This window comes from Polypterus senegalus, chromosome 6 (genome assembly GCF_016835505.1).
Source record: "Polypterus senegalus isolate Bchr_013 chromosome 6, ASM1683550v1, whole genome shotgun sequence".
NCBI classification, from domain to species: domain Eukaryota; kingdom Metazoa; phylum Chordata; class Cladistia; order Polypteriformes; family Polypteridae; genus Polypterus; species Polypterus senegalus.
Window position 1 is genome coordinate 30,443,061 of NC_053159.1, and position 26,119 is coordinate 30,469,179.

The 26,119-nt window shown below is 40.9% G+C and overlaps 1 protein-coding gene across 4 annotated transcripts in view; it reads left to right on the forward strand.

Annotated features, from left to right (window-relative positions):
* ece1 (endothelin converting enzyme 1) overlaps positions 1-26,119 on the forward strand; it is a 336,078-nt gene that overhangs the window by 245,267 nt on the left and 64,692 nt on the right. For all 4 annotated transcript variants that reach the window (XM_039755712.1, XM_039755711.1, XM_039755709.1 and 1 more), the window contains 5 exons: positions 11,519-11,731; positions 18,469-18,593; positions 24,315-24,461; positions 24,692-24,757; positions 25,862-26,050. In XM_039755712.1, coding sequence (XP_039611646.1) covers positions 11,519-11,731; positions 18,469-18,593; positions 24,315-24,461; positions 24,692-24,757; positions 25,862-26,050 — 740 coding nt within the window. The remainder of the gene's footprint in view (positions 1-11,518; positions 11,732-18,468; positions 18,594-24,314; positions 24,462-24,691; positions 24,758-25,861; positions 26,051-26,119) is intronic.

Here is a 26,119-nt window from a genome sequence, read left to right on the forward strand (position 1 = left end):
GTCAAATTGTTAAAAAGGACCAGTGCAAGTCACAAACATTGTATTCCCCCAAAATTCTGAGAATCCACCTCGAAGATTTACAAATGACAATTACATGAGAAGCATGAAAAACGGGGAGAAAATTCTTCGATCATGGATGTTATATTCCATGAGCACAGACACAGTGTTCTGTTTTGCCTGCACTGTTTTTGGGAAGCGTGACAATGCCTTAAGCAACTGTGGCTTCCGTACATGGAGGAACCTAGCTCATCATTTAAAAGAACACGAATATTCAAAGGGGCATTGTGACAATATGACAAACTGGCATGAGCTGCAGAGGAGACTGCAAACCAATACAACCATAGATCAAAGACAACAAGACTTGATGCGGATCGAGATTGAGCATTCGAAAGGTGTCATAAGGAGAGTGATTGCCATAATTTGTCACTTAGCAGAATGCAACCAGGCTTTAAGAGGGACCACGAGTGAGTTGTATGACCCACACAATGGGAATTTTCTGGTACAAGTTGAACTGATGGCACAGTTCGATTCAGTTATGACTGAACACATAAGAAGGATAGAAAACCAAGAGACAAGAGTGCATTACTTGAGTGGAACTATTCAAAATGAAATAATTGCACTAATTGGAAACAAGGTACTGGAAGAGATTGTGAGAAGAGTACCCAGAGCAAAGTATTACTCTGTTATTATGGATTGCACTCCTGATGTCAGTCATAAGGAACAGCTTTCCATTGTTCTGAGAATTGTCAATTGCGAACCATCTGTGTCCATTGCAGAACATTTCTTTGGATTTTTAGATGTTGAAGACACAACTGGTAAGGGCCTGACTGAAGTCCTGCTTGACCACCTGCAGAAACACAGCCTGAGTCTTTCTGACTGCTGTGGTCAGTCTTATGACAATGGCAGCAATATTATGGGCCATAAACAGGGTGTTCAGGCAAGAATTTTGCAATTGAACAGCAAAGCATTTTACATTCCATGCAGCAGTCATACACTTAACCTGGTTGTGGCAGATGCTGCCAAGTCCTCAGTGCTGTCCATCTCCTTCTTTGGTGTGTTGCAAAGACTCTATACCTTATTCAGTTCCTCTGTGCAACGCTGGACAGTTCTAAAGGAACATGTAAAGCAGCTCACTTTAAAACCTTTGTCAACAACAAGATGGGAAGCTCGGATTGACAGCGTGAAGGTGGTGCGATACCAGTTACCAGAGATCCTGGATGCATTGTCTGCACTCCAGACATTTGTATAGAGAAGGGGGACTCAGAGACCATGTCCACTGCTAAAAGCTTACATGGTGAGTTGAAGACCTGGGGCCTCATGTATAAACAGTGCGCAGACAGAAATGTTAATGTAAGAACTTTTCCACGTTCAAATCGCAATGTATAAAACCTACACTTGGTGTAAAGCCACGCACTTTTCCACGGTACCTCATGCCTTGTCGTACGCAAGTTCTCCGCTCGGCTTTGCAAACTGGTGGCACCCAGCGTCAAAGCAATGGTACTGTTCTTGTGTGATTACTCATTATTTTCATGACGCGGCTTTATAAATACACAGAAACTAACCGCATATTGTTTATTAGTGTAACGCATCTGATTGTAATTAACTCGTAACAATATAATGGTTCAGGGAACAGCCATAGTATTCCAAATACCATAACTGCTTTAGCGTTGTTACTCTCACTTCTTCTTCTTTCAGCTGTTCCCGTTATGAGTTGCCACAGCGGATCATCTTTTTCCATATTACTCTCACTGCACCACTCGGAGTATTTATATCACTGTATCTGAGTGTGAATCACAGCAGCAGCTGATCGGAAAGAGAATTATCGGTATACAGCTTTAAGGACACGCTGTCTCAGCCACTGCAAAACGTTTTAAAGCCTTTCCTGTACGGACCTCGCGGCTCAGAAACAGTTTCATCCCAAGAACTTTAAATGCACTCAATCAATTGCTCCTTGTAGAACTGTTTGTACTTATAAGTACAATCACCCCACTGTAAACTTGCACTACAGTTATAATATCTCATAACCTGGGCCACTTTATAAAGCGCGTATTTACATATGATGACGATATCATTTTTAAGGTGAAATGCAGCAAAATATGTTTGTTAAATTATACACATAAAACTTTAACTTCATTGAAATAATCTATATTCTTCACTGGGAGTGTCGTGAAGGATAGAATAATTAAATGTGTACTACGAAGATATTTCAATGTTCTTTAAACGTTTTGAAGAATCTGCGCTAAGCTTACAGATGGCTTAACGTCTATTGCAGAGCTGATTGTGTGGCGATCAGTTACTTGGGGAAAGAAAAGCACTGACTGCAGTGACGGCTACGCCAATATATATTGAATATAAAACAGAAAGAGAAAATAAAAACGCAGCGACAAATTTCGACAATAAATTATTTCATCGAAGTGAAACACATGTTTAATAACGTGCTTTAACTCCTATCATCATGAAAATGACATCACGTATACATCTCAGTATTTTAGTTATTCAGAGAGCTGTAATATCACGAATGTAATGGACTCTGTGTCCAGTTGGAGGAAGAGAGCCAGTTTAAGAAGCAAGTAGTGATTCACACACATAGAGCACATACGAGTAGAAGATCAAATACAAAACAAAGCATTTAACGTGCTACTTTAATTACGATGTGATTTGAGAAACTGGTTAATTAAACGATTTTAAGATGAAGTTTATGATGTTCTACTTTAATGACAAAATAAACTACGTGATTAAAGTGGAAATGTCGAGATTAAAGTTGACATTTCGTGCTTTTTCCCCACCGTGTGCCTTTTTTCTCTGTACCCTAATAAACTTTCATATGACACTCAGACGGTGGGCTTACAACTCTTCTTTTCACGGCAACTTTGATATGTGACTTCTTTTATTTCCGGCACTGTGCGATTTTGTGAATGTGAGCTTTCAAGTTTCTCCAACACGCTATGTCACTCGATCAACTTCATTTTGTTGATTATACCACGGTTTATTTGAACAAATAGTATGTTTTTCCTTTGCCTCCACTTGGTATTCGCTGAAATTCTTATATTTCCCCCGTGCTTTTCCCATTGTCTTTTCACAGAAGGCTGAGCTTAAGGGCGATTTATATTGATTTGCATATTCAAATAGGCGTAATTCTGGGAGGATTTGGGCGTTACATAATCTTGGCGTGCACGGCGTTAGTTTTCACGCTGTTCGGGATTTATGTAACGGAAGAACGTGGAAGTTGGAGTACGCACAGATTCCTGCATCTGGATTTTTCTGTGCGTAAGCACATTTCGGCTTTTGTGCTTACGCCATGTTATAGTGTGAGTTCTACGCACGGCGTTATACATGAGGCCCCTGGTCTTTTCTGCTTTGCACAATCACCTGGTACAATGTTTTGTACCAAATCAATCATGTCAGCAAGCTGCTACAAAGTCCAAATGTTTCCATGGAAACACTTAGATCAGAAACAGAAGGAGTAAAAGACTACCTTGAAGACTTCAGGGAAAATGGGATTGCTTCCTGTCAAACTGATGCAAAAGACATTGCAGAAAATCTGGATATGGAAATGACCCTTCCTGAGAAAAGGCAGCGTAAAAAGAAAAGACAGTCTCTATATGAAGGTACAAACGAGACTCGGTCTACTCCAGACGAGACTTTTAGAAGAGACTTCTTTCTGCCCATGGTTGACACAGCCCTCAGAAGCCTAAGTGACAGGTTTTCAAGACTGAAGGGTGTTTATGACCTTTATGACTTTCTGTTCTCAAAGGAAAACATGAAGCAGACAATAAAGAATGGAAAGCTTCATGAATGATGCAAAAAATTGGAACAAACCCTCCATGACATTGATGCTGATGACTTGGCACTTGAGATCAATTCATCTCTCTACACTTTTCCAGACCATGTAGCCACTTCCCCATTTGACATGCTTAATTACATTTACAGTGAGAAGCTACTGGATTTGTACAGTAATTTAAGCATCGCTTATGCCTACTCCTGACTCTCCCTGTGTCAGTGGCCTCTGGTGAGGAGCTTTTCAGCTTTGAAGCTGATAAAAAATTACATGAGGTCCACGGTGGGCCAAGAAAGGCTCACAGGACTGGCACTTATGTCAATTGAGCGGGATGTTCGCCAGTCTTTGGACATGGAGGACATTGTGATTGCCTTTGCAGAAAACAAGGCTCGCAAACAGCAGTTTTAGATAATTTGCACATGTTTGAGAGAACTGAAAAATGTTAATGTGAGTATGTATGTGTGTGTGTGTTTTTAAGTATGTTGGATTTAGTTATTGTGCACTTTTTTAATGTATATTTGATTTTATGGTACAGTGGTGTTTTTTGCAAATGTTCAATTGTTGAAAATGTTCAAATTTTATGCACTTTATATGCAACAGCAGTATTTGCACTGTAAACCTTTTTTATTTATATAAAGTGTGAGTGAATTTAAACTGTATGGCTATGCTGTTGTTCCTTTAAGTAGTGCGGACGGGGGGCCTCCATGTCCATTTTGCTTGGGGCCCCCAAATTCCTTCAAACGGCCCTGGCACTACTAGAGTGGTTGCGGGTAAACTACATTTTAAAGACTGTGTAACACAACAGGTAAGTAGAACTAACAGCAGCTAAAATGTATATGGATCATCTCTCGGTAGTAGATCCCTTTTGAAAGGCGCTACACGACGGCTGTGGTATAGAAATTACATTTCTATGTGAACGTTCAAATTTGTGCCTCTGGTAATGTGCCTTACCGGCAATTAAAGAAAATTATTTTTGTGTCCTCTGCAGTGTTAAGAGAGAAAGGCTTTGGTTTGGGATAAAAGGAAAAAAGGTGTAAAGAAAGGAAAGTTGCCTTTTCTTTTATATAGTATAGAGAGATGTGTTCGCTGACGTTATGATCGCCTATTGGGGACAGTCGCGGTGGGTCTTGTGTAGACTGGTGAGACGCCCCTGCCATTAATCAGCTGTGATGGCGCTGTCAGTCCTCCACTCGTGTGTGTGTCTTCATAATCCGAGCTGACGACCTCATAATCGTATACGTGCAAAAGAAAGTGCAAATCGCCTTAATATCAGTTTGCCGCGGTGTACAAAAGGGGTCCCGTGTTTGCACTTGTCTGGGCTATAGCTCAGGGGGAGGATAAAAAAAATTAAAAGTGCTCACTTTGACTTAAGGCAGAAGCGCAGTCAGCGTTTCAAAGGCCGGCACAGCTATGCACGCGCGCTGGCTGCTCGACTTTTGCAGGGCAGGAGACCCCAATTTTTGCAGACACGCTTCACGATATCAAAAGTCTCAGCGCTCTTTGGAGGTCATTCATATATTATATATATATAGCAAAATACCCGCGCCTCGCAGCGGAGAAGTAGTGTGTTAAAGAAGTAATGAAAAAGAAAAGGAAACATTTTAATAATAACGTAACATGATTGACATTGTCATGAGTGTTGCTGTCATATATATGCCTGCCTAAATAAGTCACCCTCGCTTTGCTCTTACTTTTTTACCGTTCATTTAATCATGGCTAGTGGCGGAAAAATTATAAAATGGAAGGAGGATGGCTTTACCAAAACAATTATTGATGGCTTAATCGATTATTCATAAAGCTTGAATTGGTGATTTGTTTTTCTGTGTTAACCTCATATTTTTCATACTTCTTCTCAAACTAAGGTGGTGCGAGGGTAAAATGAATCGGGATGCGCTGATCAATGTAATCGGTGTACCAGGAAATCATGCATTGACAAATGCTCCCCTTTGCTTGTAATGCAAAGTGTGATAAAATGCATTATTTTTTAACGCGTTATGGAGCACATGCATCGAAGCTTCTCAGCTGTGCTTGTGCTAAGAAAAGGAAAGATTTTAAAAATAACGTAACACGATTGTCAATGTAACCTTTTGTAAGTAGTGCCTGGAGGATTCAGTGTGGAGAAACTCTAGAGACAGCGTGTGTATTAACTTGTGGATTTTTCTGTGAGTATTTGGTGGCAGTGTGACGGTTGCTTCGAAGACGGCGTTAGCCATGAGCTCAGCTCAGAGCCAAATGAGGTAAATGGGAGGGAGATGATGACGTGACTCCCCACCCGCCTTTAACTGTCAATCCCCACAAACACAGTCTCGGAATTTGCATAAGCACACCCCTTCACCTACAATTTTAACTTAGTTACAAAGTGATCAAAACTCTCATTTATATCCTGCATCCTCTCAATAAACTTGTATCCTGCATTACCCGTGGGCATATCAAATGCCAGCGGCAGCGTGTCTATGAACTTAATTTAAACTTCAGGTTTACACCGTGCTTTGTTTCCGAAGTAGCAGCACTCATGAATATAGTTGTATATATGTCAATCGCTCGCTTCTTTTTGTTTCGCTGCCTTCTCAATTATATACTGCATGTTTTCTTCAGCACATTTTGGAGCTCTTCCTGGTTTTCTACGTAGTGCGTTGACAGTCAGTTCACGTGATTACGGGGAGGCGTGATGATGTCACATGAAACTCCGCCCCCCACAGCTTTCCAGCTGAACTCCATTACAGCATATGCAGAAAAATAGCTTCCAGTTATGACCATTACGCGTAGAATTTCGAAATGAAACCTGCCCAACTTTTGTAAGTAAGCTGTAAGGAATGAGCCTGCCAAATTTCAGCCTTCTACCTACACGGGAAGTTGGAGAATTAGTGATGAGTGAGTGAGTGAGTGAGTGAGTGAGTGAGTGAGTGAGTGAGTGAGTGAGTGAGTGAGTGAGTGAGTGAGGGCTTTGCCTTTTATTAGTATAGATATATATATATATACTAGCAGAATACCCAGGTTCGCAGCGGAGAAGTAGTGTGTTAAAGAAGGTACGAAAAAGAAAAGGAAAAATTTTAAAAATAACGTAACATGATTATTAATGTAATTGTTTTGTCATTGATATGAGTGTTGTTCTCATATCTATCTATATATATATATATATATCTCTGTCTATCTATCTATCTATATATATATATATATATATATATATATGTTGTTCTCATATCTATATATATATATATATATATATCTCTATCTATATATATATATACCCGCGCTTGGCAGCGGAGAAGTAGTGTGTTAAAGAAGGAAAGAGAAAGAAAAGAAAACATTTTGAAAATAACGTAACATGATTGTCAATGTAATTGTTTTGTCACTGTTATGAGTGTCGCTGTGATATATATATATAGCAAAATACCCGCGCTTCGCAGCGATGTCATGTGTTAAAGAAGTTATGAAAAAGAAAAGGAAACATTTTAAAAATAATGTAACATGATTGTCAAAGTAATTGTTTTGTGTATTTGGCGGCAGCGTCACGAAGTTGTTTTCAGTAGCTGCATCAGAAAATGTACCACAACGCCTGACACACCTCCTTTTTTACTGTTTTCTCACAGTTTGGATTATATATATATATATATATATATATATATATATATATATATATATATATATATATATATATATATATATATATATATATATAATGTAGATAGGTGTGTGTGTGTATATATATATATATATATATATATATATACATATATATACACATACATATACTTGTGTGTATGTTTGTATGTGTCTATATGTGTGTGTATAGCTTTGGTCACTGAGTGCAAGGAAAAATAATAAAATATAGTCTATAAGTTATTAAACAGTAAAACATTAAAGTTTTAAGAAGTACAGGTACATTGAGCACTACTGGAGTGGTTATGGTAAACTACATTTTAAAGACGTGTAACACAACAGGTAAGTAGAACTAACAGCAGCTAAAATGTATATGGATCATCTCTCGGTAGTAGATCCCTTTGAAAGGCGCTACACGACGGCTGTGGTATAGAAATTACATTTTCTATGTGAACGCTCAAATTTGTGCCTCTGGTAATGTGCCTTACCGGCATTTAAAGAAAATTAGTTTTGTGTCCTCTGCAGTGTTAAGAGAGAAAGGCTTTGGTTTGGGATAAAAGGAAAAAGGTGTAAAGAAAGGAAAGTTGCCTTTTTCTTTTATATAGTATAGAGAGATGTGTTCGCTGACGCTATGATCGCTTTTGGGGACAGTCACGTGGGTCTTGTGTAGACTGGTGAGACGCCCCGCCATTAATCGGCTGTGATGGCACTGTCAGTCCTCCACTCCTGTGCGTGTCTTCATAATCCGAGCTGAGGACCTCATAATCGTATACGCAAAAGAAAGTGTGAATCGCCTTTAATATTATTTTGCCGTGGTGTAGAAAAGGGGTCCCGTGTTTGCACTTGTCTGGGCTATAGCGCAGGGGGAGGATGAAAATAATTAAAAGTGCTCACTTTGACTTAAGGCAGAAGCGCAGTCAGCGTCAAAGGCCGGCACAGCTATGCACGCCAGCTGGCTGCTCGACTTTTGCAGGGCAGGAGACCCCAGTTTTGCAGACACGCTCATGATATCAAAAGTCTCAGCCTTTTGGAGGCCATTCATATATTATATGATATATATATATATATATATATATATATATCAAAATACCCACGCCTACGCAGCGAGAAGTAGTGTGTTAAAGAAGTAATGAAAAGAAAAGGAAACATTTTAATAATAACGTAACATGATTGACATTGTCATGAGTGTTGCTGTCATATATATGCCTGCCTAAATAAGTCACCCTCGCTTTGCTCTTACTTTATTTACCGCTCATTTAATCATGGCTAATGGCGGAAAAATTATAAAATGGAAGGAGGATGGCTTTACCAAAACAATTATTGATGGCTTAATCGATTATTCATAAAGCTTGAATTGGTGATCTGTTTTTCTGTGTTAACCTCATATTTTTTCATACTTCTTCTCAAACTAAGGTGGTGCGAGGGTAAAATGAATCGGGATGCGCTTGATCAATGTAATCGGTGTACCAGGAAATCATGCATTGACAAAAGCTCCCTTTGCTTGTAATGCAAAGTGTGATTAAATGCATTATTTTTAACGCTTATGGAGCACATGCATCAAGCTTCTCAGCTGTGCTTGTGCTAAGAAAAGGAAAGATTTTAAAAATAACGTAACACGATTGTCAATGTGACCTTTTGTAAGTAGTGCCTGGAGGATTCAGTGTGGAGAAACTCTAGAGACAGCGTGTGTATTAACTTGTGGATTTTTCTGTGAGTATTTGGTGGCAGTCTGACGGTTGCTTCGAAGACGGCGTAGCTGAGCTCAGCTCAGAGCGAAATGAGGTAAATGGGAGGGAGATGATGACGGACTCCCCACCCGCCTTTAACTGTCAATCCCCACAAACACAGTCTCGAATTTGCATAAGCACACCCCTTCACCTACAATTTTAACTTAGTTACAAAGTGATCAAAACTCGCTTATATCCCGTCCCCCTCTCATTAAACTTGTATCCCGCATTACCTGTGGGCATGTGAAATGCCAGCGGTAGCCTGTCTATGAACTTAATTTAAAGTTTAGGTTTACACTGTGCTTTCTTTCCGAGGTAGCAGCACTCATGAATATGGTAGTATATGTCACTCGCTCGCTTCTTATTGTTTCGCTGCCTTCTCAATTATATAATGCATGTTTTCTTAAACGCTTTTTGGAGGTCTTCCTGGTTTTCTACGCACTGCGGTGACAGTCAGTTCACGTGATTACGGGAGGCGTGATGATGTCACACAAACTCCCCCCACGTCATTCCAGCTCAACTCCATTACAGTTAATGGAGAAAAATACCTTCCAGTTATGAGCATTAGGCGTAGAATTTCGAAATGAAAACTGCCCAACTTTTGTAAGTAAGCTGTAAGGAATGAGCCTGCCAAATTTCAGCCTTCTATCTACACGAGAAGTTGGAGAATTAGTGATGAGTGAGTCAGTGAGAGTGAGTGAGTCAGTCAGTCAGTGAGGGCTTTGCCTTTTATTAGTATAGATTATTATTCATTACATTTATATAGATCCACTGCACTGTAAGAATGTGAGTTTAATTTACTCAAAGCCTAGCATCATGCATCATTAATAAACTCTGAATCATGCACAATATAAAACTTCTACTTTTTTCGGCTACTCCCGTTAGGGGTTGCCACAGTAGATCATCTTCTTCCAAATTTTTCTGTCCTCTACATCTTGCTCTGTCACACCCATCACCTGCATGTCCTCTCTTACCAAATCCATAAACCTTCTCTTAGACCTTTCTGTTTTCCTCTTACCTGGCAGCTCTATCCTTAGCATCCTTCTCCCAATATACTCAGTATCTCTCTTCTGCGCATGTCCAAACCAAGCACAATATAAAACTGACGTTACATTTCAATTGCATTCCTATATTAGCATAGCATTTCACTGGATGTCATGGCATAAAGTATTTCAGTTTATACATTTTTATTTTATTCTATTTTAAACAAATCAAACATTTTCTTATGCATGTCAGGCTCAATATTGCTTCTAGTCCTCTATTTCTGGAATCTGTCCACATCCAAAAATGATTTTCATATGAAGCTTTCAATTAATTTTTCTCTGCCTATGGGCAATTTTGGCTGCTTACACATTTTAAAAGCTTAATTGTCACAGCTCCACACTAAGGTTGTGTAGTTATATACTTCTCTCATTTCACACTCTCTATATCCATAATGGAAAAGAATCCATCCATCCAGTTTCCAACCCGTTGAATCCGAAAAACAGGGTCACGGGGGGTCTGCTGGAGCCAATCCCAGCCAACACAGGGCACAAGGCAGGAACCAATCCTGGGCAGGGTGCCAACCCACCGCAGGACACACACAAACACAGCACACACTAGGGACAATTTTAGAATCGCCAATCCACCTAACCTGCATGTCTTTGGACTGTGGGAGGAAACCCACGCAGACATGGGGAGAACATGCAAACTCCACGCAGGGAGGACCGGGAAGCAAACCCCGGTCTCCTAACTGTGAGGCAGCAGCGCTAACACTGCGCCACCGTGTCGCCTGGAAATGAATCCTATGGTGTAAATTTTGTATAATACCGCCGTTCATATTTTTTTTAATTTTCTATCTTACAGTATAATCTTCTGATTAGTTCCATATTTTTAATACATTATTTTTGTATGTAATGTGGATGGCACAGTGGTATTACTGCTGCCTCACAGTAAGTAGGCCAGGGTTCATGTCCTGGCTCCTCCTTGCATGGAGCTTGCATGTTTTCCCGGTGTCTGCATGAGTTTCCTCCGGGTGCTTCAGTGTCCTCCAACTGTCCAAAGACATGAAGGTTAGGTGAATTGGTGATATGGTGTGTGGGTGTGTGTCCTACGACAGACTGCCACCCATTCCAGGGTTTGTTCCTGCCTTGTGCCCTGTGCTAACTGGGATACGCTCCAGCCTCCAACTGCAAACCTTGTCTGGATTAAATGGGTTAGAGAATTACCTTACATGTATTTGAATCATATGCCCTCTATTCAAAGCTGCTAACTCATTTTTTAGATGTTATGCTGTTTGTAAACAATTATGACAACATTTTAAGGTGCAACACTGTCTTCCACAGCTCAATATGTAGATACCTTCTCTTCTGCCCTGGAAGTTTTTGTCTAGAATTCCTTCAATAATAATAATTCTGTTTTTGTCTTATTTCAGCACACTCAAGGCTTTGCTTGTCAGAGTCCTGCATCACCGTGTCCAGCTCCATACTGGCGTCTTTGGATCGCTCTGTGAACCCCTGTGAGGACTTCTACTCCTACGCATGTGGTGGATGGGTGAAGAGCAAGCCACTCCCTGATGGCCACTCTCGCTGGGGAACCTTTAACAATCTTTGGGAGCACAACCAGGCAATAATGAAGCATCTTTTAGGTAAGTTCACCTTAACACTGTGTGATGTGACGGCAAGGAATCCATCATACATAGCTCTAATTTCATTAACAATGTGTAACAGTTAAATGTATTAAGGAATAAAAATGAAGTGGTACAGTCCCTTCCACGCCTTCCATTCCACTCAAACTTGATTGACACTTACAAAACATATCCATGTCGAAACTTCATGAATTAAGACCACCATCTACAGCACAAGAAACTCTCAAGTAATTCTTTAAATCCACATTTTGTCACGGTAGCTGTAACAGTTTGTGTAGCTGATGTTTATGCAGAATCATGTTAAGTGGAGGTGTTATCTTTCACATCAATAGAAATATGACACATTTGTCACAGGAGACTAATGCAAATATCATTGTAATCTGTCTTATAAAAATAAGCTGCACTTTGAAATAAAGTGTTCTTTATTTTCAACATTGACGCACCATTGACTGCACTTGTACAGACTTGAACAAATTTGTTGGTTACTCCTCCATGGAAAAAGAAGAACTCACAATTGTCTCTGAAACTGATAAAAGTAATCAGCACCCATCATTGTTTGTTCCATATAAAACAACAATCAGAGTTTGCTTTAGAGTTTTGATTCAACAGAATATTTCAAATAATAATACAAAATGAAAATGACATGGACAAAAATGATGAGACCCTTAACCTAATATTTTGCTGCACAATCCTTAGAGGCCATCACTGTAAACAAGCGATTCCTGGAGCTCTCCATGAGTCTTCTGCAGCTGTCCACAGGTAGTTTGGCCCACTCTTCCTGAGCAAACTGCTCCAGCTGTGTCAGATGGGGGTCTTCTCCATCTGCATGTTTCAGTTCTTTCCATAGATGCTCAACAGGATTCAAGTCAGAGCTCATAGGAAGCCACTTCCGAGTAGTCCAATGTTTTGTTCATAGTTATTCTTAGTTGCCTTTAGCTCTGTACGTTTTGGCTCATTACCCTGTTGGAGGATCCATGACTTGAGACTGAGACAGAGCTTTCTGACACTGGGTAGTACGGTTCGCTCCACAATGTCTTGAGATTTCATTGCTTCTTGCGCAGACTCAAGGCCCGCCGCTACTAGCAAAGCAGCCCCAAAGCATAACCTCCATGTTTCACAGTAGGTATGGTGTTCTTTTTCTTGAAATTTTCATTTTTTCATCTGTGGATGTAGAGCTGATATGACTTGCCAGAAAGCTCTAGTTTTGTCTCATGTGTCGAAAGGACATTCTCCCAGAAGCATTGTGGCTCGTCACATTCAAATCACCTTAATAATACTACTTCTTATATAGCTTCTGCTTCTTGATTTATATTTTGTTGAATAACAACAAAATAAAATCTGTTATGTGTTATTCATCACTTGAGGATAGGTTTGTCTAATTTCAAGAGGCTAAAGCCCACCAAATGTATATCTCTCTTAATTTCAGAGGCCAAAGAAAAGATTTAAAAAATTTAAAAGCAAGTCCAAGGCCAATATTTGTCAAGTGTCTCAGAATTACTCCTAGAAATTGCACTAAAAGTTGAAGGAGTGAAAAAAAGAATGACGCTGTATAGTGCCTGACCCGACACAGATTAGACACGGGAGGCACGTGTAAAATAAAATAAACTTTTATTTTATTCATCTGTGGGCTACGCCTTCCCCGTACCCATAGACACAACTCAGTCCCAAGCACACAATAAACACAAATTTCGTCTTCCTTCTCCACCACTCCTCACCAAGCTTCATCCTCCTCCTGCCCGACTCTAGTCACTGAGCGGTGGTCGCTGGCTCCCTTTATAGTTCACCCGGAAGTGCTCCAGGTGCTTGATCCCTGATTTCCGGCTGCACTTCCGGGTGTGACGAATTGGTTGCCCACGCGGGCTCAGGAGTCCTAAATACAGCGCCCCCTGGCGGTACCTGCGGGACCCAACAGGGCTGCACCCAACTCCAATTTCCAGAATGCCCTGTGGGAACCCCCTGTGGTGTTCAGGGGGAGGTATTGCAATGTCCATGGCTGCTGAAAAGAAGCATTCTGAAATAAATACAGGATGTCCTCAGGTTACGACACAGTTCCATTGCTACAACAGTGATGTAACCTGAAAATTGGAGTTTGCTAAAAGACACCTGAAGGACTCTGAGATGGTGAGAAATAAGATTCTCTGGTGTGATGTGACCAAGATAGAACTTTTTGGCCTTAATTCTAAGCGGTATGTGTGGAGACAACCAGGCACTGCTCCTCACTTGTCCAATACAGTCCCCACATTGAAGCATGGCGGTGGCAGCATCATGCTGTGGGGGTGTTTTTCAACTGCAGGGACAGGACAACTGGTTGCAATCGAGGGGAAAATGAATGCGGCCAAGTACAGGGATATCCTGGACAAAAACCTTCTCCAGAGTGCTAAGGACCTCAGACTGGGCCGAAGATTTACCTTCCAACAAGACAATGACCTTAAGCACACAGCTAAAATAACGAAGAAGTGGCTTTACAACAACTCTGTGACTGTTCTTGAATGGCCCAGCCAGAGCCCTGACTTAAACCCAATTGAGCATCTCTGGAGAGACCTAAAAATGGCTGTCCACCAACGTTTACCATCCAACCTGACAGAACTGGAGAGGATCTGCAAGGAGGAATGGCAGAGGATCCCCAAATCCAGGTGTGCAAAACTTGTTGCATCTTTCCCAAGAAGACTCATGGCTGTATTAGCTCAAAAGGGTGCTTCTACTAAATACTGAGTAAAGGGTCTGAATACTTAGGACCATGTGATATTTCAGTTGTTTTTTTTAATAAATGTGCAACAATTTCAAAATTTCTTTTTTTTGTCTGTCAATATGGGGTGCTGTGTGTACATTAATGAGGGAAAAAATTAATTTAAATGATTTTAGCAAATGGCGTATGCGCCGAACAGCAGTTTGGAGTATCCACCCTTTTTGGAGTCTCTGGAGGGGTTGCTAGAGGGCATACCTTCTGGGATTCCCTCGTTTTGCTGGGAGACTTCAATGCTCACGTGGGCAATGACAGTGAGACCTGGAAGGGCGTGATTGGGAGGAATGGCCCCCCCGATCTGAACCCGAGCGGTGTTTTGTTATTGGACTTCTGTGCTCGTCATGGATTGTCCATAACGAACACCATGTTCAAGCATAAGGGTGTTCATATGTGCACTTGGCACCAGGACACCCTAGGCCTCAGGTCGATGATCAACTTTGTGGTCGTGTCGTCGGACTTGCGCCATATGTCTTGGACACTCGGGTGAAGAGAGGGGCGGAGCTGTCAACTGATCACCACCTGGTGGTGAGTTGGCTTCGATGGTGGGGGAAGATGCCGGTCAGACCTGGTAGGCCCAAACGTGTTGTGAGGGTCTGCTGGGAACGGCTGGCAGAGTCCCCTGTCAGAAGTAGCTTCAACTCCCACCTCCGGCAGAACTTCAACCACGCCCCGAGGGAGGTGGGGACATTGAGTCCAATGGGCCATGTTCCGTGCCTCTATTGTTGAGGCGGCTGACCGGAGCTGTGGCCGCAAGGTGGTCGGTGCCTGTCGTGGCGGCAATCCCCCAACCCGCTGGTGGACACCAGCGTGAGGGATGCCGCCAAGCTGAAGAAGGAGTCCTATAGGACTTTTTGTCCTGTGGGTCTCTGGAGGCAGCTGATAGGTACCGCAGGCCAAGCGAACGCTGCCGGTTGTTGCTGAGGCAAAACTCGGGCGTGGGAGGAGTTTGGAGAGGCCATGGAGAACGACTTTCGGTCGGCTTGGAGGGGATTCTGGTCCACCGTCCGCGTCTCAGGAGGGGAACAGTGCAGTGTCAACACCGTATATGGTGGGGATGGTGCGCTGCTGACCTCGACTCTGACGTTGTGGGTCGGTGGGAGGAGTACTTCAAGACCTCCTCAATCCCACTAACATGCCTTCCACGAGGAAGCAGAGCCTGGGGACTCTGAGGTGGGCTCTCCCATCTCTGGGACTGAAGTCACTGAGGTGGTCAAAAAACTCCTTGGTGGCAGGGCCCCGGGGTGGATGAGATACGCCCAGAGTTCCTTAAGGCTCTGGATGTTGTAGGACTGTCTTGGTTGACACGCCTCTGCAACATCGCATGGACATCGGGACAGTGCCTCTGGATTGGCAGACCGGGGTGGTGGTCCCCTCTTTAAAAAGGGGGACCGGAGGGTGTGTTCCAACTATAGAGGGATCACACTCCTCAGCCTCCCTGGAAAAGTCTATTCGGGGGTTCTGGAGAGGAGGGTCCGTCGGATAGTCAACCTCGGATTCAGGAGGAACAGTGTGGTTTTCGCCCTGGTCGCGAACAGTGGACCAGCTCTTCACCCTTAGCAGAGTCCTGAGGGTGCATGGGAGTTTGCCCAACCAGTCTACATGTGTTTTGTGGACTTGGAAAAGGCATTCGACCGTGTCCCTCGGTGAATCCTGTGGGGGGTGCTCGGGAGTATGGGGTACCGGACCCCTGATAAGAGCTGTTCGGTCTCTGTACAACCGTGTCAGAGCTTGGTCCGCATTGCCGCAGTAAGTCGAGCCCGCTTCCAGTGAGAGTTGGACTCCGCCAGGGCTGCCCTTTGTCACCGATTCTGTTCATAACTTTATGGACAGAATTTCTAGGCACAGCCAGGGTGTTGAAGGGGTCCGTTTGGTGGACTCAGGATTGGGTCACTGCTTTTGCAGATGATGTTGTCCTGTTTGCTTCATCAGGCCGTGATCTTCAGCTCTCTGGATCGGTTCGCAGCTGAGTGTGAAGCGGCTGGGATGAGAATCAGCACCTCCAAATCCGAGCATGGTCCTCAGCCGGAAAAGGGTGGAGTGCCCTCTCAGGGTTGGGGAGAGATCCTGCCCCAAGTGGAGGAGTTCAAGTATCTCGGGGTCTTGTTCACGAGTGAGGGAAGAATGGATCGTGAGATTGACAGGTGGATCGGTGCGGCATCCGCAGTGATGCGGGCTCTGCATCGGTCTGTCATGGTGAAAAAGGAGCTGAGCCGTAAGGCAAAGCTCTCAATTTACCAGTCGATCTACGCTCCTACCCTCACCTATGGTCATGAGCTATGGGTAGTGACCGAAAGAACGAGATCGCGAATACAAGCGGCTGAAATGAGTTTCCTCCGCAGGGTGTCTGGGCTTTCCCTTAAAGATAGGGTGAGAAGCTCAGTTATCCGGGAGGGGCTCAGAGTAGAGCCGCTGCTCCTCCGCATCGAGAAGAGTCAGATGAGGTGGCTCGGGCATCTGATCAGCATGCCTCCTGGACGCCTCCCTGGTGAGGTGTTCCGGGCATGTCCAACCGGGAGGAGGCCCCGGGGAAGACCCAGGACACGCTGGAGGGACTATGTCTCCCGGCTGGCCTGGGAACGCCTTTGGGATTCTCCCGGAAGAGCTGGAAGAAGTGGCCGGGGAGAGGGAAGTCTGGGCCTCTCTGCTTAAGCTGCTACCCCCGTGACCCGACCTCGGATAAGCGGAAGAGGATGGATGGATGGATTAGCAAATGGCTGCAATATAACAAAGAGTGAAAAATTGAAGGGGGTCTGAATACTTTCCGTACCCACTGTACGTCCTGCAACCACTGCTGAACTAAAAAGAAGGATTGATGAGGAAATCGGCGGCATTCCTCTTGACATGTTACATCGAGCAATGCAGAATTTTCACAACAGGCTGTCAGAATGCCATCCATCCATTTTCCAACCCGTTGAATCCAAACACAGGGTCACGGGGGTCTGCTGGAGCCAATCCCAGCCAAAACAGGGCACAAGGCAGGAACCAATCCTGGGCAGGGTGCCAACCCACCGCAGGCTGTCAGAATGTGTACGGAGAAATGGACAACACCTTCATGATGTTTCTTTCAAAACATAAAATGAATATCGAATGAATATTGATTACCATCATTAATTGCATATCCTATACAATATATTTCATCATTAGATGTATTTTGTAATGTGTTTATTTATGCATTGAATATCAATTAAAAATTTCCCATTTCCCTGCACCACCTTGTATAGCTACATTTTAAAAACAAGGAGATAAAATTGCATTTGAAATTCTGCATTTTTTCACCATTTAATGACTCCTTTATCTACAGTATATTGCTATGCTTTTCCATATTATTTTTTATTTCATGATCATCATTTTTTCAAGTTTAGTACAAATGTTTTTCCTTACAATGATAGACAGTTTATTAAGGTACAAATATTACTCCTAAATTTTGAATTGTGGGTGAACTACTCAATTGACTGTCCCTTCTCAGGGGTCTATAACGAAGGAGTGACACTTCATAGGAGTGACATAAATACTGTGTTAGAGAAGTGACAAGTTATTGGAGTGACATAATGAGTCACCTACCACACACAACTGAAAGTACACTTGCCAAAAAAATCTTTGTCGCCTCACCTACCACTTGGATGGCTGGTTGGATGGTTGTCACTCCTTTGAAATTTATATCTGAGGTTTTGCTTCTTTGTATGTCACTCCTATGACATGTCACTCCTTTAAATAGGACCGCTTCTCAGTGTTAAGTAAGTATTGTGGGTTTTACCTCATTAGAAGGAAAGAAAGAAAAAGTGGTTATAAAAGTTTAAAAATTTGAGATGTATTTTTTTTAAATTAGAGGAAGATTTAATTATAATAATAATTATTATTATTTACATTTGCAGCTTGTAGCACTTTTGTCACTAACTCGAAGTGCTCACAGGATAGGACCTTAGTGACAAGCATTAAGAGGTAAATGTGATTGAGCTCCAGCCTTACCTGTAACATGCTTCTTCATTCTTGGCAGAGAATACAACTATGAATGGAACAAGTGAGGCAGAGCGCAAAGCCCAAAGGTATTTTCAGGCCTGCATGAATGAACAGAAGATAGAAGACCTGGGAGCCTTGCCTCTGATTAGACTTATTAACGAGGTAAATCTGCAGTTGGAATGAATTGCTCTCTGGCTTAATACGTATCTGAACGCAGACCTCACCGTGATACTGTGGTAGTTCAGGACCATATGAACTCTAATAAATATTCTGAATCTTTTCAATCTGGTATCCATTATAAAATGGCAAAGAAACAGCCTTGGTTAACTAAACGCAGCTGATTCTGGACTACTAGGCAATTTTATCCTTCCAGATCCCAGTTCACCATTCAGACTACTTTTAAATGCCTCTCTTCTTTAAGTGTTACTGATATCGCTTATTCATGGTTGCAGACATACTTGACTAACAGATTTCAATTTATTCGGTTGAAAAACTGTGCTTTTCACTGTTCATTAGTTGCCCAAGGTGTGCTTCAGAGATTAGTACCTGACCTGATTATGGCTCAATTATGTATCACCATATAGGGTTGTGCGATTTTCGCAAAAAATTATATCTTGATATTTTCTGGGACTTTGATGATAATGGCAATTAGACGATATTTTGCATCCTTTAAAAGTGTGTTTGTTGAAAGTCATACTGATCTAGCTTGGTCTTACTAATAGGATATTAATTGTAGTTTAATAATGAGATTAATGGAAGCAACAGTTAAGGAAAACAGGTCTTATTTATTTACTTAAAACAGAGATAAAGTAACACAAAAATATAAAATCACCAGTCAAGGTATGTGAGATCAGACAGTGGAATTATGAGTAAACCATTTCAAAGTGGCTGCAGGATTTACACAAAGACCAACAAAACTATTCCAAAGAGAACATTTTAAACAGGCACTTATCCTATAGAAGATATGAATCCAAAGGGAATAAAATACTAATCATAATTGAACTACAGGGCATGAACATTATAGTATGGATAAACATAAACTGCTCTGCTGTAAGGTGAATTGTGCAGCATATAAACAAGAACAAAAACCTAACATACTGTACTATAGTGTAAAAATCCAAAGTTCTGTCAAATACTGCACAGAAAACAAAAAGTATAGCACTTATAAACAATTTCTGTTATATATTGCACAAAGATACAATAAAAACCTATAATATTTGATAATATTTGTAAACAAATGACTGGCCAGTATTGCACAAAGATATCAGAAAAAGTAAAGCAATTGTAAAATTCTATTGAGGACACTTCAAGTTTTATGACAGAAACACCAGAGTGTATCCACAGCATCTGACTTCAGAGCAGCACAGTTACCTGTTACAACATTTCCTCCGGTGCTAAAAGCTCTCAGAAGGGCTGCTTGAAGCAGGAATGCACAGGTACTTTTTTGCAAGCTTCCCCAATTTGGGGAAATGTACTTTTCCACCACTCAGGTGTACTTACATCCATGTCCACCTCTGGTATCATCAAGTAGCTCGTGATCTCTTTTTCAATGGCAGTTTGCACAGGCTCACCTGCTCTGAATTCCTATGTGTTTTTGAAATAGCTGACAAAAGACTTCTTTTTCGTTTTCACCCAGCCATGATTAGTTCAGATGTATACATAGGATGACTGGGATTTACAGGTGGGCACAGCATCTCCATTCTGCTTCATTATTGCTTTAACATTGTTGTTATTATTGTACATACTTTATACATGAGTCAGGGCAGGATGGAGTGGGGTAAGGAAGCAGGGATCTGTGCGAGTGTTTTAAATAATTAAGGAAAAGAAAAGTGCTTTGTAATACGCAAAAATTTGTTCAAATAGATTATTTTTTTTTTGCACGATATCTATGGGGTTCCGTACTCCTGGCACCCTGACCGTGCATGCGTATGCGTCACTTTGTGTACATGCAATAGACTATACTGTTAGGTTACATGAGACATTGATTGGGTGGACTCTCAAGTGTTTTTGATTGCTTTTTGCAAAGTGAGTGACATACTCGATAATTTCAGCTTGCACATCTGTAAAACAACAATTACGATATTATTGTAGATGATACATATCGCTCACTCCAATCACCATGATGTTCACATTTATTTTAATACTGAGAATATTCAGCTTTTATATTTCTGCCATTCCCAGTGAAGTTTATTCTGCTTCCAGTCTGCTTAGGTGTCTCCATCATTATACAGTGAAACTTTGACTTACGAACTCAATTCGTTCGCGAGGGCTGGTTGTAACGCAAGTTGGTTGTAAGTCAAGAAATACCTATAATGCATTCCGAACCTCCCACAGCAACACTTAGTTAACCTTTTCATAATAAAAATGGGTTATATAATGTGCATAATTTACCAAAAACACCAATAATTTTTATAATGTACTAACCGAAAAGATAAAAAGTGCCTAGCGTACCAGAAACAACAATTTCATACTGTACTCACCATTTAAGTTGGCAGCTTTGGCTTGCAGGAAGGGAGGAGGAGGAGAATGAAATGGAAGGTGGTTATTGTTTGGAAGGAGCTTCCTTATACAAATCTTTTCTTTGTAAAATTGTTGAGATAGTGGATTTCGACATGCTGTACATATTGTACTAGCCCTAAACCTAAAGTAACCCTGTTAATTTAATATTGGGGGCCTAAAATTAACCCTAGAACCCCCCAAAAAAATTTTTTTTTAAAAAATCTTATATAGTGCCTTACACTAATATAAAATAGATGCTTGATGCTATATATCCCAATAAAGGAGGATAGCTTTTAATTAATTTATTCTTAAGGTTTTATAGATCAGAATAGTTTTAAAATGTATTTATTGAACAGATCTTTAAAAAAACAGTATTTTTAGAATTATTGATAGAAGCATTTTATTCTCCAGATAAGGGATATCTTAGGGCATTTATTAATCTATTTATTTATTTATTTATTCTATAGTTTTTAAAGTGTTCAAGGTATTTTATACAACTGTATGGACACTGAGATATAAAATAGATTCTATACGGAAACTAAGTGTGCCAGAGCATGCCTTTATGGCCTGATCTCTTCATTCTCTCCTAACCTAATAATAACACATTTTGTTTATAACTTGCCTTTCACTGCTCAAGAATGCAGCACAAAGCATAGCAAAATAGTTTAAAATACATAAAAAGACAGCAGAAAAGAATAACGACACAGAATATGACTTGTCAAACAGGTATGTTTTTAAATCTGTTTAACTGAAGTTCATTTCCAAAGCACCTCCTTTTGTGACCCTTCTTATATTTGCAGCATCTCCTCTATAATTACAATCCATCTCATTCACTTTGCTTCTTATCTTCTGACCTTTTTGTCATCTCTCAGTCCTCCTCTCCTCCACAGGGTCATTCTTTAGTTCCTCTGCTCTGTAATTCACTACCTCTTCATAATCGTTTTCTGCATTTAATTTTCCTCTTTAAAAAAATAAAACTTACCTGTTCAAACTTGTGCTTTCTCTACGGAACATCTCTTATAATTTGTTTAGTTTTTATTTCTAATTTCAGATTGTTATTTTTTGAATAATTTTTATTGTATTTTATTTTACCATATGTATATGTAATATAAACAGTATCTATATGTGTATACACTGCTTTTTTTGTAAACAAAAAGATGGCGGTACACAAACGCTGTATTTGGATCAAGGTTGAGGTATTGTGGCTCAGTGTTAAAGCTGCTGCCTCACAGTTAGGAGAAGTTTGAGTCCCAGATTCTCTCTGCGTGAAGTTTGCAAAGTATAAATGTAGAGAGTTATTATTATTATTATATGGAGGCTGAGACTCCTAGTGCTGCATGTTTTGTTTATGTGGTGAAACATAATGTTTAATATTTAAAATTGACAAATCGTCAGGTGTACCATACTGCATAATATTGTTCTTGATGGTTTAAAATTACAAACACAGAATTTCCGAAATCGAAGAATATCAACTGCAACTTAATATTGAGCTCTACATTTTACAAAAAATTGTTATGTAGTCCCACAAAGCAATCAATTGCTTAATCTGATTGAGGTTTAAGGAAAATTCCAAACCTTTTGCACGTTTTCATCAAATACAGCCTTCCTAATACATTCTTTGCTTTGAGGGTCAATGTCTGATCGGCGTTCTCTTACAAGCCATTATTAACATATCTCGCAGGATCGAAGTGTGTGAGTGGAGGGCCAACCAATCATATGAAGTGAGAATTGTGGAGACCGTGCTTGTCAGTAACAAGGCTCTCATTAGAGTAACAACTAAATTCATTTGCAAAAACCTACATTCGCATTCACCTGATGAAAGTGCAATACAAATAAGAGGATGCAATAGAGGCTGCAGTTTTTTGGACTGTTTTTAATGAGGTACTGATGAAACCCATGACTCATGTCTCCGGTGGATAACTGTAGACCAGTTGTCGCGGTCGAAGTGCCAGTACTGTACCGGCGCATACTGTCAAAAAAAAGGCCGTGCGTGTATTGTAGTCAAGTGAGGTATAACACGAGTCTAGAAAATGTTGCGGTGCCAACCATGTCACCCGTTTTAATAATGGTGCTGGCAAAGCAATTATAAATTGCACTAAACAGCAACAACATGGTATGCAGTGGTTCCTTCACAGTAACAGATTAACTCGTTTAAGCGGTCAGTCCTACTGGTGTAGTGCTCTGTTCCGTGTTTGGCCCAATTTCAAAATGAGACGCCACCTTCCAGGAGCACCTCAGCTTTATAGTCCCCAAACTGGAAGGGGTGGAGTCAGTTTCCGTCATTGGCAGGCTTCTCTGAGCTGTGGTTGGAGAAAGGGATGATGCTGTTAGCTGCATCACTCCCTGGTGTCCCGGAGTAGTATCCCTTACCTCATATGAGCCCAGAAGGAGACCCTCTGACTCCTATGTGTGCCAGTATATAAAAGCAAATCATAATATTATTATTAATTATTGGACTGCGTTTATCTATTTAATATGTAAGCCACGTTATTTGGTAAGACTATTGCCTAAGGTTAAACTCAAGTTACTGATTTATTCCGACATTAGCCAACTCTTTTCTTTCACCTGCCTTGTGGGGTATAAAGTAGTTTTAGTGGCATTGTCACATGTACTGGTCTGTCCACAGGGAGATTTTATTATGTAATAAGAAGCAATGGAGGCCCTCTTTCTAGGCAACTCTCCTTTGCATTAAGAAGCTCTAGCTTGTGTAAGAGAAACTTGTCAAAGTATCTTAAAAGTACTTTTACAAATATGTGGGGCCAAGAGTCTGTATTTTTGAAGCTTTTTGTTATAAACTAAATTCCTTTAAAACCACACTCTGGGTAACTCAGTTATCAAAAATCATATACTGTATTGGTTATGTCATTTTATTAAACTGTAAATGGTGAGGAAAATAGAAACAAATGTCACATGTTTGCATTGTGAAAGAAGTCAGCCTAGGACACACAAAAAGATTTGGGGCAGACACCCATATATTGTACCTAGCTGCTGCAAAGGTTAATTGAAATTACACAGTTGTGCTCAGGATGACATCACTCTTGGGCCCGGAACCAGAAGTGGTGTCTTTTTTGGGGAGCCGGCGCCAGAAGTGACATCTTTCTTGGGGGGCCAGAAGTGGCATCTTACTGCTTGTCTGAACCAGAAGTGATGTATTATATGAGAAATCAAACAGGTTTTCCTGTTTTTTGTCTGTAGAGAAAATAGAGATAGGTTTAGTGAGCCCTGCCACCCACTGGCCTGGCATGGAATTACCTTCTTTGAGTCCACTCAGCTTCCTCCTGTTGAACATGTTTACTGAAATGAAGAGCTCTAAATGAACACCTTGCTCAGTGTGGTATACTGTATGACTAAGAGGACTATCTTAAAGTACATTTTGTATTTCAGACTGGTGGATGGAATGTGACTAGTCCATGGAATAAAGACAATTTTCAGGAGGTCTTACAAAGAGTTTCTGCAAATTACCACACGTCTCCATTTTTCTCAATATATGTGAGCACAGACTCCAAGAACTCAAACAGCAATATCATCCAGGTAGGTTGGCAGAATGCCTGAAGGTTTCTTGTGTTTTATCACTGTGTGCTTGCATAGTATGATTGAAAATTTACGCAGGTCATAAAAAAATTGATGGTTGCAATTCATTCTGCTACCTGTCCCTGCACTTGCCGCACACTGGCATAATAAAATAAATTTGCCATAATTTAGACATGTTTTTGTCATATTCCATGTCTCCTCTAAGAAGGGTGTCTGTTTTTCTCTTGCAGATAGATCAGTCAGGATTGGGCCTTCCCTCTAGAAACTACTACCTCAATAAAACTGCCAATGAAAAGGTAGGTGTGCTCTGCTCACCAGATAGTTCTGACTCAAAGTTAAAATACTTTTTCCCAAACATATAAGGTACTGTGTGGAGGTTTTAGTCACTTGAAATAGATTTCATAAATATGTGTCATTGATGGTTATTGTATGAATTAGTGTGTCAATAGTACAGAGCGTACTGTAGAGTTCCAGACTTTCCTTTTGCAAAAAGTGCAATAATGCAATAACATAATTGAACGTTTGTGAAGTAGGAAACTAACTTGCTGTAGTAATAGAGCACTTGGCAGTTACAAAACTTTAGATTGGTATTGTCATATAGTACAGTGCTTAACTAATCAAATCTAACAAACAGGCACTAATGATCAATGACATCATGTGTAAGCTGAACCAAAATGATTAACTGGAACAGAAACAGCTCTGTAGGGACAACCAGGCTAGAAAGGTGAGATGGCGGTACTGCTGAAGCACTCTGCAAATCAAAACTGGATTAGGTGGTTTGAAAATTGATCGGTGTGAATGTGAGTGTTCTTTTGGCCGTAATTTTGTAATCACAATTATTTTTATACAGCAGAAAAGTCATTTTAGTGGGCCTTTGACTTCTGTGGACAAAGAAAAGCAACTGAATAATGTCAAGGTGGATTCTCATTTGGTGTCAAGTTACTAGTTTAAGAAAGACACAACCTGCTTTGCTCCAAGCTACAGATTCAGTTTTCCTTCTTTTCAAACACTACTTGACATATTTTCAAAACATACAAATTTCAGGAATTCAAATGCATCTCCTTTAAGTTGAATGTGAGAGAGAAACTTTGATTTAAAGTATTTTATTCTGCGTCTTAATATGTGAGCATGCCACTGCCAGGATATTCTGCTCCTGTAATAAGTCATCACAGCCTCTCCATTTTCCAACACCTTGGTAAAATCAAAGAGATGGTGCCAATGTTAGTGTGCTGTTGGCTGCATTCATGACGGCAATCGATATTTAACCGCATGTTACATAACAGATATAAACGACAGGACCTAAGGAAAACAATGTAAAAAAGGCCATCTCTCTTTTGAGACAAGCTGTTCCAGGCTATTGTGCATATTCTCGTCTAACATATAGCGATTATTATTTGCAGGTGCTGACTGCTTATCTCAGCTTCATGGTGGAGCTGGGGGTACTACTTGGTGGCTCAAACGTTTCTACATGGGACCAAATGCAGAAGGTTCTGGACTTTGAGACTGCCCTTGCCAACATTACTGTGCCCCAAGAAGACAGAAGAGACGAGGAGCTAATCTATCATCGAATGCAAGCTAAGGAGTTGCAGGTCAGTCACTCCAGCTACAATTTGTACTGACTGTACAATGGCGGCAGTAGCTTAAAATAAGATGGAATT